Genomic DNA, 13,839 nt, shown 5'->3' on the forward strand with positions numbered 1-13,839 from the left:
TATTAGTAGACATTTCCCCTCGTACATTAATCTTAAACTGTCCACAGATTGGACATGACCCCTTACAGTCCCCCACCTGAAAATAAAACGGCTGGTACAACGTTCTCACCAAAAATTGCATAAATATTATAAAAAATAAATCAATTGCACAAAACAATATGCCTTTTTGCTCGTGATTACTTCTGTGCAGCACTTGTACGCATAAAAACATTGACAACCCCATGATACAGTCCAGGAGAAGGAGGGTCAAACTCAACAGAAGACATCTTTTTAGAGAAAGATCCAACACTCAAAGCAACAGAGATCCAGTTGAATTACAGAGGTTAGTCGTAGCCGCTCCAGCGTTTACTCGCCACCATTTCACCAGCGGAGATGACTTTACAGTCAACAGGTTTGCTCCTTCGATTCCTTTACCACTGTAGCATTCATCCAACTCAAGTAGTGTTTAGCGATGGATTTTTAATTACTTTTTTAAATGACCTACACACACACACACACATTACTGGCTAGTGACTGACAGATGTTGCGGCCGCAGAAACAAACGTTAAACTTATTAAATTAAGCATGGTGTGATTTAGCTACTTAAGCAAAAGAAGAAGAAACAAAATTACAACTGAACTATGTCATAAAACCTCAAACATCATAAATAAACATAAATACACACAAAAACAAGGGAATGACAGATTTAATTTTTTTTTTTCAAACACACAAACCAAAAGTTGATGTGTAGTCCCCAAAAAGTTATAATAATGTCCAATTGTTTGGAATATATTAATATAAACTAAGAAAGTCATTATTTGGAGGTACATCTGACTACTGAATGCGAGTCTGTTGTTGTTGTTGTTGTTGTTGTTAGGGGTGCAAGGCTACTGTACAACAGGTCAGATGTGTACTGTTCATGTTGAGGTGCAAAGGTTGCATAGAGTTGGTGTTGTAAATACATGCTAGCTCCTAAATGCACTGATAGATGTGAAAATGGAGCGTACCGCCTTCAAGAAGAAGCTTTCTGAAGGCCACAAAGGGCACTTCCTCTCCATTGCTATTTAAAAGGAATGCAACCTAGAAGAACATTAACCATTATTTTTTTTTTTTTCAACAAAGGTCCTTCAAACTAGTTAGTTGTTTTTTTCTTTGTCAAAAAACATTCTCACCAGTGCAAGCAGGTGTGCAGGGAATGTGAAGAGTCGAGGATTTCTGGAGTTAACATCCTTTTCACATGAACGAGCCACGCGACCTCGTCGTCTGCTTCTACGAGCGCTAAGCAGCAGATAAAGGGACTTTTGAGGAAAACTCGCAGTGAGGAGTTTCTGCGCAAACACCTGTTCTACATGCTGTTTTGCACTCCGCTGTCCAGTCCCTCTCAGGAGGAGCGTCTCTTTTCCTTTCAGTTTTTGTGCCGACATTCATTAGAGTACTTTTCACTTTCTTTTTGTCAAACTATTGACTTCCCGTTTTTTACTACAATCAATATCAGAATTTTTAAAAGAACATGGACGGATTACGAGACAATCGACCTCTGGGCCTTCCTACAGGCGTTGTGCATTTTTTGTTGTGGTCATTTTATGTCTGTAGTTGTTTTGTGTTCCTTTGTTATCATTTTGAGTGTTTCTTTCAGTGACACTTTGCAGATGCATCAATCCCTCCTACATCCAATCCAGCAACATACGTGAGGGGATCACCTTGTCATATTCCCATCACTCTCTTCCTCTCTCGTAGTTAATATGGCTTAATAAGTGTCTGTACATATTTATACACTCATTCACACGATAACATTGCCGGTACTTAAATTAACTCGGTGTTATTGGCGAAGTGTCCTCACTGTTGCTCAACAGCGGTGGTTGCATAAAATGTGTGAATTAAATATGCTGTAATAAATGTCAAACTCCTTCCATAGAGTGGGAGATTTAAATGTGTGCCTTTAAACACGAGGGCCTTGTACAGACAAGATGTACGAACCAGAGGTTGACAAATGTGCATTGTGTGTGTGACGCCTGTTTCTGAATCTCAGCAGACCTCAGCTGTGACTGAGCAGCCAGCATAGTGAGCCAAGCTGCATGTAAACATTCAGGTCAGTGTGTCGTGAACTCTGGGCCTGTCCTCCAGCTGCTCCACGTTTTCTTTTAGAAACCAGCAGAGGGAATTCTCTGGTGTCCGTTCTTCCTCCTGTACAATGCTATTTTTACAGACACACAGAGGCTACAGGCTAAGACGACAGAGTCACTACTGAGCCTGTGCTCCATTCATTCATCGGTTGCCTTGTAGGAGATCATCAGATCATCATGCGGTTTCTGGTCCCACTCCAGCTGGACATTCCACTCTGCTGTCAAGAAAACATCCGTTTTTTTTAGTAGTTGACTTATTTCAATACATAAACCCAAAGCAGGAGGTTAGTGAGAGGCTAACAGTGGATACTAAATGTTTTAGGGAGACAACAGTAATTGATTTATCTCGACCGGTTAAACCAGTATTTTAAACCAGTATTTCTTTGTTCCTTAAAGAGTATAATGTCACCTATATTTATTTTCTGAGCTTTAAAAAAAAGAAAAAAGCATCCTCAGGATTCATCTTCAGTCAAAGGAGCATTCACATCCCTGATTTCCCTGCTGACTGTTGGTCCGTCCATGTCCATAAATCCATCGATGTGATTATTGTGTTTTCACTTCATGTTCTTGCAGCTCGTATTCACTCATTAATGACACGCGTCAGGGTTTGGAAACACCCAGAGATTCGGTAGGTGGGGAGAGTTTGATTGTAAAAGACGTTTAACAGATGGGATCCGTGGGTTTGTGGGCGTTGTTGTGTGTAACTGTCGCTTCACATGGACCTCTGCCGCTGCGACTGGTCAGACATAAAATGGTTCTTGTGCTCTACACGATGCCGGGGCGGAGAGATGGGAAACTTGTGCTGGTCGCTACATGATTAGAATGAGACTTGAAGTAAAGATTAAAAAAAGAAAAAAACCTGAAGACTTAGTTGTCATCAAGCAGGCCGCTGTTTAAGAGGAGTGACGGGCATTTGGATCCTTTGTAAGTCTTTCCACATTGTGCTGGGTGTGTCGGTCAGTTTAATGATGATGAGGATGAAGGCAGTGAGATGTAGATGGGTACGTGGATTCTTAACATTTTTCTCCATCTCATGACAGGCAGTTCATTGCAGGTTTTAGAGGAGGAGGCGGATGAAGGCTAGCGAGCTCTCAGTAGATATCAGGCATGTCTTGGTAGTTCCTATTGAAGTAGCCACCGGTGTAAAGCCAGCCCTGGGAGTTGGTATACGGGTTGGTGCCCATCTGAAACCACCTGAGACACACACACACACACACACACACACACACACACACACACACACACACACACACACACACACACACACATTAACAACTGCACAATGTACCTGATCAGTGCATCATGTGCAGTGCACATGATGCACACAGTTGTTTCCCCCGGTAGCTATCCCCAGTTACCAGAGCATCAATGGCAGATGTTTGCAGTTACTATCCACAGTTGCCCACTTTTAGGCAGTAAGTAGCTAGCATGAAGTCCAAAAGTCAACAAAAGACGGTATGAGCTCATTTGCATATTGGTGACATCATATTGTATGTGTTGTAAGTCACTAAATTCGGAGGAGTTCAAAAATGGTCTATTGGCACTTTAAGTACCTAAGATGAGATTGTTTTAGTGCAAAATTCAGGACGGTGCTATCGTCATTAGTTGTCTAAACAGAAATATTCAATAATGCAAAGACGACAAGAGACAGATTCCTAAAACTGTATCTATCTGTTCTGTTCACGCCACTATTCCTGTTTGTTTTGCAGTGTAACCGTTATCATGGTGTTGTTGTTCATGTGCATGTGAACTCAACCTACCCTGCACGATAAGGGTTAAAAAAACAAAAACTAATGTTTGAATAATGTGTGTTTTCAGAAAGCGAGCAGAGGAAAAATGAAAGATCTGAAACAGTATCATCTCCACATCCCATTAGCAAAGCTCTTGACAGATGGAACACATTTCACTTGCTTTGTAATCAATTTGATCCAATATGAACAAAGAAAGAGTTTGTTATGAACGTTGCCATGTGAAGTTTGTACCATCTGTATGTTTAATTGAAAGCTGGGGAGCACTGAGAGTTAGTATGTGCGTATTTCCTACCTGGTAGACCACTCCTCCTCGCTCTTGGCTCTCTCCTTTCTGGCAGCTCTCTGTTTCTCCTCCAGTCTCTCCTTCTCCTTACTGGCATCATCTGCAGAAGAACAACACACGACGTCTGCGGGTTGTACCATTTATCACAGTAAAAAAAAGACTTGGCGTAGAACATATTTATCATTTCAAGGTAGTTCAGTGGTTTGCATCTTTCTTTTTTTATGGATCGCTCACTGAGTGAACAAGAGAGAGTGACAGAGACCCCCAGCAGGTGGCAGCATTGTCGTATTACTGTCTAGTGACTTCTACAAGGAATAAAAACATGATACTTTCGTTTGCATTTTTCAGCCAGAAATGTAGCACCACAGAGAAGTCTTTAGTTGTTTTCTCCCCAGTTATTGAGATAATAATCTGGACCTTCAGTCAGATGTAACCTCTGATCATACTTATATTTTTGTTGGTTGCTGCAGGGCGTTGCTGTCAAACAAGGCAAACAGAACTCCATTAAACACCGATAAGGGACTTTTAAATCAAATTACCCATGCTGCCGTTCTCCATGGCTCTGATGTCCGGTCTGAAGCGACAGTCTGTGGGGGCCACGTTGGCCTCCATGCTGGGCTCCAGCTCATTGAGAGACATTGCAAAGTTGGTGAAGTTGTACATCTGGGGGAGGGAAGGAGAGATTGAATTAGGAATATCGAGTGCGTTTGTGTTTGTAAATGGAGTCTTGAGAGGAAAAACTGCAGGCCCATTCAGTCCATTGACTAAAATCACCGGTGTTCTGCCAGAAAACTGTTGATTTAAAATAGCTCATTTACTGCACTCCGGTTTTCTGGCTTGGTATTGTGTGTGTTTTTATTTTAATACCTCAGCAGAATGTGCCGGTCTGGAGTCTATCCTCCACAGCAGAGTGCTTCCTGGTACAACAGAAACTGTCTCCTGGACTTCGGGCATGTCGTCTGCGTCATCGTTCTCCGCTCCCTCCTGCTCCTCCTGCAAATAACCCACTTTTTGTCACTGCTGTTAAAATCAATACGTTCAGGGGTAAATGGCGTCTTACATCGCATCTGTTTAAACTTTATCTAGAGGAAGCGTGTGTCCCTCACACACAAATAAAACCAAATAACCAAACAGACTAATGCTGAACAGCTAAAACCTCAACAACAGCTGACACAAGCCTGTTGGTTTACCTGGATGAGACCAGAATGCTGTGGTCTCATCCAGGTAATCAAGAGAAGAAGAAAACAAACTGTAATTATAGAAAACAAGCAATTTAATTCTATTCAGAATATGGAAGAAATAAAAGCAATACGGTATTTTATATTTTCATTAAAAACGTAAGCTTTAAATTAAAGAAACAACAGGTGCCAGTTCACAGATTTTCTAACTTGTTCTCACATTTTTCTGCTTCTTGTTGTCTCCTCTCCTCTCCGACTTCTTGTGGGCCTCGTAGACCTGAGGGTCGACACTCCACATGCACTCAGTCCACTTCCCATAGATGACACAGTGCTTCTTTTTACTGGAGAGAGAGATAGAGACAGGGCACAGAAGAGTAAGTAGAGGAATAATTGGGGCGGGGGGAGGGCAAGATGGGGAAACGAGAGAGAAGATAAAAGACAGGAGATAAGAAGTGGAGGAGAAAGAAGAAACAGTATGGGGAAGAAGAATGGAGAGGAAGCGGTGCGGAGAGGAGATGAGGAAGAACCAGATTTGTGGAACAACTTTGTCAACTTCACATGCTAATTATAATAGAATATACTGTAGGTGACATAGTAACAAACTGAACTGTCACCTCTTATCCTGGATGTATCCATCCACTTTGTGCAGCTCTTTGCCAAACATCCCACAGGGCTTGAAGTTCAACACACACTTGTCTCCAGTGCTGCGGGAGAAAAGAGGAGAGAAGAAGAAACGATCAACGTCTCTTCCAGAGCTTCGTTTTTCCCAGTAAACGTTTAAGTGAAATTAAATAATAATTCCTAGACGCTGGCATATTGGAACTTTTTTGTAGTTTTCTTTTAATAGAGTATGCAATAAAACATACATTGATAAATTGAATGTGCATAATGTATGTGCAAACAATTAACATAAATATCAAGATTTCAAAGTACTTTTACCAATTGCAATTAAGAGCATCATTGGTCTACTTAAATTTAAACCCTACATAGTGGCGTGATGTTGTGACGTTGTGCCAGTCTGAAAGAAAATGTCACTCAAGCTTCCCCTGTTGTTCATGTGAGGTACTTGTCCAGGTCAGTGCAACTGTAAAGCTCAGCCCCAGCAAACTGTGCAAGACTGTGATTTCACTGCTTCACAGATTCTTGAACTCGCGGTACAGTGCGACGATGACACAATGCGTGACGGAAAATAAAAATAACGCAAGCCTTGCAGAGCTTCCCAGGACAAACAAAGGTTTAACAAGAGACCAGAGGAGTGTTGGCCTGGGAAGACACCCAGAGAGTAAACAAGCTGCAGTCTGAAGAATCAGAGTAATCGAAGGAGCCGTCAGGAATGCTGAACAGCTCTGTGAGTAACAGAGAGCACAGCATCACTTTGAATGAGCTTTACTTAAACTTGACTGTGGTTGGGTTTCTTCTAAAGAACTAAGGAGTTAAAACTCTGGATGACCCGGGAGTGTGTGTGAGGCTCAATGATGATGGAGTCGCTCTTGAGCACCAATAAAGGCTTCACTCCCCTTTAAATTACCTTTATTATATATTAGAGTCACAGAAAAGGAAATGAATCCTAACATGTCATATTATTAATTGTTTAGGTAATTTATAAAGCAAAAATGACCATATTTTTTGCTGGTCCCCAAATGAGAATGTTCTGCCTTTATTAATTGTATCTCTTTGTAAATTGACTGTGATGAGCATTGTGATGAGCATTTTCACTATTTTATGACATGGTATAAACTAAAGTTTTAATAGAAAAACAAGCATGAAGTTAATCAATGAAAATACTTTCAAAATATTATTTTTTACTGTATATTGTTCTATCTGAGGTTTCTTGTATATATTAATATGTGTCCAATTATAAAACATTGTGTTTTGGTCATCATATGTTTTCTATGTCAGTTTTATTAACAACAAACTGCACTTATGCCTACAAATGAATAAGGTTATGAACATAAAAGAGACCATCTCCCATGCATAGTCTACCTGTGGTTGACTATCTCCACTGTGCCGTACTGTTCGATCCATAGTTTGCCCAGGATGATATTGTGAACACAGCAGTAAGGGTTAGTCCATGTGTACGCCTCGTTGTACCTGGGGTGAGGAGGAAAGAGGAAGGGAGTTAAAATCAAGAAGGGATGAAGGGCAGGGAAGATTAGAGAAGAAGACAATGACATGAAAGTAGAAGACGAAGAACTGATTTCAGATCACAAAGCTGTGATATGAACACACAAACACACACTCTCTCTCTCTCTCTCTCTCTCTCTTTTGGACTTACTTGAGTAGCTCTAGTGTGATGGTCCCTTTAGGCTCAGCCTCAACGCTCTTGCCCCAGAACTTGAGTTTGGGGTAGATGGAGCCGTGGAAGACGAAGTCCCCGACCAGACTCTCTGCATGGAAGGCACTCACTGGGGGATGATGGGATACCTGCTCCGATACCAGCCGGAAACCCTGATCCTCTCTGTAGAGGCCATTGGATTGGAGAAGAGGAGGATAAACGAAAAGCGAAAAACTGTGTGGTGTGTGTGTGACCTGTGTGTGTGTGTGTGTACCTAGTGAGCTCATAAGTCTCTCCCAGCAGAGGGTTGAAGGGTTTTCCAGTTCTGTCCCACTGAGACGCAACTGCTGACACAGCAAAAGCAGCTACTGCCTGAAGACACACAGATTACGGATCATGTTAGTGAGTGTGTGACATAACAATGTCTAGATGTGTGTGTGTGTGTGTGTTGCATGTTCTCATTTTAATCCTTTGGAGCTGGGCTTAGTCAATAAGTGTAAGTGTGTAAGGGTTTACTGATTGTTAGCAAGTGAGCATATCAGAGTCAAAACTGAGATTGAAAGGACTGAAAGTACTGATTGCTGAACGTTTCTCAACAAAGATTTATTTTTGGGGATGATAAAAAGGCGTGTGTGCATGTGTGTTTGTGTGTCTGACCTGCATGCGCTCTATGGAGTCGGGCAGAGAGCAGGCTTTGTTGATGAGGTAAGTGTGTTCCATGTATTCAGAGATTCTCTGCAGGAAGCTCAGAGGCTCGTTGAAGGCGATGGGCATCGTGATCTTTGAGAGTTCCTGTGAGAAACACAAAGTTCGTATTTTACATTTTACTAAACAGAATTTCTGCAATTGAAAATGAACTGAAATGAACTTGCGTGATCTTACGGACTGAACCAATGAAAAACATGACACAGCCAGTCCTTACCAGTCCAATGCATTTCTTCAGGATGCTCCAGATACTGACAGTGCTTCTAGAAAACATGGCCGCAGGTAATGACGTCCTGAAATTAAAGAAAATAAGAAATGACATGCAGGTTTGCTCGAAGGATGAGCTTTGGCATCTCTTGACCAACTAATACCCTTAAAGGTTGTAGAAAGACTTTAGGCATGAGAGAGTGAAGAGGCTTTCTTCTCTCTGTGTGTATCAGTAGCAACAGTATCTGAACTAACAGACTGGTCAGAATAAAATTGAGGTTCTAGCTTGTGGTCTGTCTGGTCTGTTAGCAAGCCTGAAATGCAACATGTAGACTGGAATAGAAATGGCAAAGTAAGACAACAAAGTAAGACATTCAACTGAACTCTGTCATCATGTTCTGAGGATTGTGGACGGACCCAGACAGACTTGTTCACATGAAAACGTTGAGGCACTTTCTCCTAGATTTTGCTCCGTCAGGAGCATTTCCACACAGTATTTCTCCACTGCAGAAATTGCAGACAAGGTCAGTCACCCACTGACAGCAATACGCTCCTATCGCCTATGTCTTTCTGTCTTTGACTAGCAGAAGAATAATCACACCAGGTTTATGTGAGGAAACCTAGGTTTTTTTCCTCTTACAGTTAAGATGAGATCCTGGGGGGAAAAAGGATTAATTATTAACTACGCATCTCCGTCCTTAAGAGAGCTCCTGATGTGAAAAACTGTTAGGAGTCAGGAGGAGGACTTAATAGACACTTGAGACGCTTTGTTCAGCAGAGGAGAAATATTCTCCAAACACTGAGTGACTCTGAGTCAATGAAACGCTGCAGATTAGACCGTGATAATGCCAAAAATGAGCACAACACTGACATATTTATTATTTTATAGATTTAGGTTTAGATATAGGTTTATAGGTTTATAGATTTATACGCCAACCAATGGCGCTACTCATACAGACTAGCCAGCAATCACAGAAAAGGATGAAAGTTGATATCCAATACATTAAAATTAACAGTATGGTAAACAAACGTAAGCAAATAAATATGGCGACTATCCGCATGTAAATAGGCTGACGCACAATTAAGGCTGTGTTTCAAAAATGTTTAGGCTCATTTTAAAGTTGGCCTCTGGCTTAATAATAGTATTCCTAATCACACCATGTATGAATAAAGAGAACAAATTATATGGTTAGGCCTTTTGAGTTCACCGCCCATAATCATTTAGAGTGCTTTTTTTTTTTCATTTCTCAACTAATCACACCTCATACTTAACAACGGGGTTAACCACACCTCTGCACTAAGGTAAACATTTCCGTCCCTTCCTTGTTTCTTCCTTGTTTCCTAAATCAGCCCTTACCTACCTGAGAAAACTCAGGTAGGACACTCAGACACTACACACTACAGTACAACACCAATGTGTCCTTCTTCTGTGTTTTCTGTGCCTCTCAAGTTAACCTGCCCAACCTCTACCTCACAGATTAGGTAAGAAAACATCCAACCCAAACCAGTAGGAGTTATGACCCTGCCCAAACACACTGTACTGATTTAAGTGGGAGGCTTCAAGACTTTCTGGACCAAACGTGAACGCAGTCACAAGCACACACTGCAGATGGAATGTGGTGCAGGAATGCAGTCCTACCTGTGTTTCTTGACGCCGTTCTCCTGTGGCACCGACCCGTTGTTCTTCATACTGCTGCTGTCAAACACCAGGGCATCTTTGAAACTGGCTCCTTCATAGGACTCGTCAGAATCCAGGCCTGTGGGACAGAAAATGTCACCGAGAGGTTACAACAAATCCCACAACGTTGTATGCAGAACACCTGCTCAGTCAATAGTGTGGTTTTAAGTAAAATACACAGAGAAAAATACATAGAGATGCTTCAGGCTTTTCTATTTTGCTGGCAGTTGGATTTGGACTGCTTAATGTTGCTAACTACATACATTTGCATCCAGTTTTGCATCAGGAACTTCTTGCCTGTGTTTGACTGGCAAATTGTATTGATTGCCTGGAACTGTTTACACTGACAAACCTCTTCCCTGACACAGCAGTGGGTCACTTTAGAAATGATAATGCTATGTCTCTTCTTGTTTTTATTATTATTACATTGTCAAGATTCCAAAGTTTCAATATGCAGTAAATGCCAGTCTAAGTGTGGTGTTTAAATATGTATTTCTGTTGACGCCCGTCAACCTTTTTGGACTATTTGTTGTAAATAAAGCAGCATTACTTGGCCTGACATCAGGAAGCCTGCATGGGATTAATTAGGCAGAAACTGATTATGAGAATATGTCCTGGCGTTGAAAACCTCCACCCACATAGTAGCAGAACATCAACGAACCATGAGTGTTATGTGCTGCAGGGTGGAGCTGTGGTGAACTTGAGGTGGGGCCTTAATAATAGCTTAAAATAGACCAAAGTATTTATTAGCATTTAGTCAACACGCCTACTCAGGTGTCAGCTATGTATTCTTACCATATCAGGTGAGCCAAAAAGGTATCGCAAAGGCCTCTAACATGATTACATGATACGGGAAGAGGAACAAAGAATTACTGAACAGCCCGTGCACATTGGCATATGCGTTTCAAAAATCTGAAAAACCTAAAAGGTAACATGAAACTTTACAGAAGCGTAAATGTGCTACACTACAAAATGACATGCTGTCATGAAGCAAATTGTGTAGATAGAATAAAAAAAATAATAAAAAAAAAAAAATAAATATATAAATATATATATATATATATATATATATATATATATATATATATATATATATATATATATATATATATATATATATATATATATATAAAATATAAAAAATATTGCCAGTTTAATTAAATCCTAGTTAACGCCTATTATCTCAAATTAAAGGCCCATTGAGGAAGAAAAACTAGACAATAAGGCCAGGCTGGATGCCACCTGGTGCAGATCACAGCTGACCCCTGTGCTCATGTACTAATGAATAATACATCTGCCTGGGTCTGCATCTGTCTCAGATCAGTAAGATGATCATAATGATGGCACAAAGACAGGCCGTCTCACACAAACACACTTGAATCTTTTATTTATATCTGCATGAAAGCAACAACCTGCATAAGACCTCGCAAGGCTGTGCGTCAGCAATATAATATCACCCGACAAGTACACAACCGGCAGTAAAGGTACCAAAACAAAGGCGCTGATAATTACTGAGAGTAAACACCCTGCTTCGCCCTTCCAACAACGTGAACACTATTAACGCTTTAAAATGGACACCAGAGGCTGGGAACCTTCATGTTTCTATCACAGTAAAATGCTCCCCGCCATCTCCATGCTCTTATTTTTTTATTTCTCATAATCGTAGGCTTCCTTGCCTTTGGTTATGGAACCAAAAAAACTCCTCTGTTCAAAGTCCATCCATCCACAGTGTGGCGAGTGAGACCCCTGGAATGCCAGTGAAGCTACGCCTCTCATAGTCAATAGTCACGATGACACTGAACTCACGTCCAGCTTCCTCGTGAGGCCAAAGCAGCTCTAGACTTGTTTTCAGTTAATCTTTTTTGTAATTAGCGTGATATCAGGCCCTCCGTGGCAACTGTAACATTAGCATGCATGGCATCCTACAATGTCGACTTGGATGACTACTTGTCTAATGGCTCTACAGTAGTGGAAATCTGAAGACAATACAAGTCAGGATGTATTTAACGGCCTTCCTCAAGACGGGATATCAGATAAAGAGTGTTATGTGCTCATCGTGGACTGGTTTTTGCAACCGATACACCCAAGCCAACCCTTCTCTGCCTCTGCTGGATAGATGAAAATAAATATGTTCCCCTGTAATTGAGCACTGTTGTGTGTTGTTGACATTACTGATCATGACCGCAAGACAGCAGACTTCTGAATTATTGAACCAATCATTAGACTAAGGCAGGTTCAGTTCCATTGGATGGTATTATGCTTCTATAGTGGAGTCAAAAACTGACCATCTAATTAGGAATGACAGCTTTCTGCCGCAAAAACAAGGGTCACAGTCTCTGATGGTGACAAAATTAGATCTGAAAAAACATAATCAATACATATGTTTGGCTTGTGAAATACATAATCATTTAAAAAATATTTGCATCCAATTGAAACCAACCTGTGACGGCGTCGTAGAACTCATCCTCATTGTTCATCTTCTAGAGTCAAAGGCGACCAGTCGTTTAGGACAGATGAACTTCTAGCACATGTTCCTTTTGGTGGACAATCCCTCAGAGTTCCTCTGGAGGGAGACCTGTCAATCAAGGTCCCTCTGGAGTGTCACCACGAAATCAGCACAACATTCCGTCAATATCCAGGGGAACGTCCAAAACTCAGTATGGCGACGACTTTTGGCAGATGAAGCTTTTCAGACCAGAGAAGAAGAACACCAGGAGATGTCGATCAGAGCAGATCTGCTGTTTGAGTCACCGGCGGCCTGTGGACAAATGATGTAACTTCTGGGTTCCGGTTGTGTAAGTAAATCAGTGACCTGCAGAGACAAATGAAGACAAACACACAATTATTGAGTTTCTGTAAACCAAGAGTCCCTTTTTTTGCCGTCAATCCTGTGTTACCAAGAGCCAAAGCAACAACTACTAGTCATAATCAGAGTGTTATTTTAAGTTTTCAGATGGCACAAAAGGGTCCTTCGCTATCTAGGCTACCAGCTAATAAGCTGGTAGCCTAGATAGTCTGGCTGAGTGACAGTCTTGTCCATCATGGCCCACTGACTGCAAACAGAGAGCTTTCTAGTCCAGTAGTTACATAATGGGGACACCACTGCAACAGGCATTCTGGGTCTTTGTTGCCTTCTGTCTGGCTCTTTGTCATTTTAAATGAAAAGTGCCCAAATGGCCTTTCATTTTCAAATTCCAAAAATCAAAAAGGTAAACGTTCAATATAATTTTGTTACGAACGATTCATTACAAAATGAAACAACATGAATACAAAATGACACAAGTTCTGTGCTGGAGCAATTTGTTGGGAAGACAAATTGATTACAGCAAAACAAATTGAAAAAAATAGTTTTTTAGTCTTCAATATCTGCCTTTGACGTTTGTTTTCCACCATGTAAAAAACAACGTTCTGTTTCGCTGCTTGTTTTGTTTGCTCCAAGTAACAGAAATAAATCTTGATCACAGCCTCTTTTTGTTTTATTATATTAGGCTTTTCTTTTTGGTTGACCAGAAATTGGTTGCTGAGCAGGCGATGTGCATTTACTCCTTCATCATTTGACTAAATTAGCTTTCAGAAACACAACATTTACTCCTTTGATTGAACTGGCCTTGTACGTCATACAGCGCTATCCATAGATGACACGTTCTTATCCGGTTGAAT

General features: G+C 41.0%; 1 protein-coding gene across 1 annotated transcript; it reads right to left on the minus strand.

Annotated features, from left to right (window-relative positions):
- Nucleotides 1–12,656, minus strand: LOC306743755 (oxysterol-binding protein-related protein 2-like; the record flags this gene model as incomplete). Its single annotated transcript, XM_079226313.1, has 13 exons — nt 1–3,296; nt 4,146–4,236; nt 4,676–4,799; nt 5,004–5,129; nt 5,535–5,655; nt 5,929–6,018; nt 7,298–7,405; nt 7,590–7,772; nt 7,864–7,961; nt 8,247–8,381; nt 8,512–8,587; nt 10,141–10,258; nt 12,620–12,656. 13 exons carry the CDS (start codon nt 12,654–12,656, stop codon nt 3,194–3,196), a joined length of 1,410 nt encoding a protein of 469 aa, XP_079082439.1. The 3' UTR covers nt 1–3,193.
- Nucleotides 12,657–13,839: the final 1,183 nt, after the last annotated feature.

This window comes from Taurulus bubalis (assembly GCF_910589615.1).
Source record: "Taurulus bubalis genome assembly, chromosome: 11".
NCBI lineage: Eukaryota > Metazoa > Chordata > Actinopteri > Perciformes > Cottidae > Taurulus > Taurulus bubalis.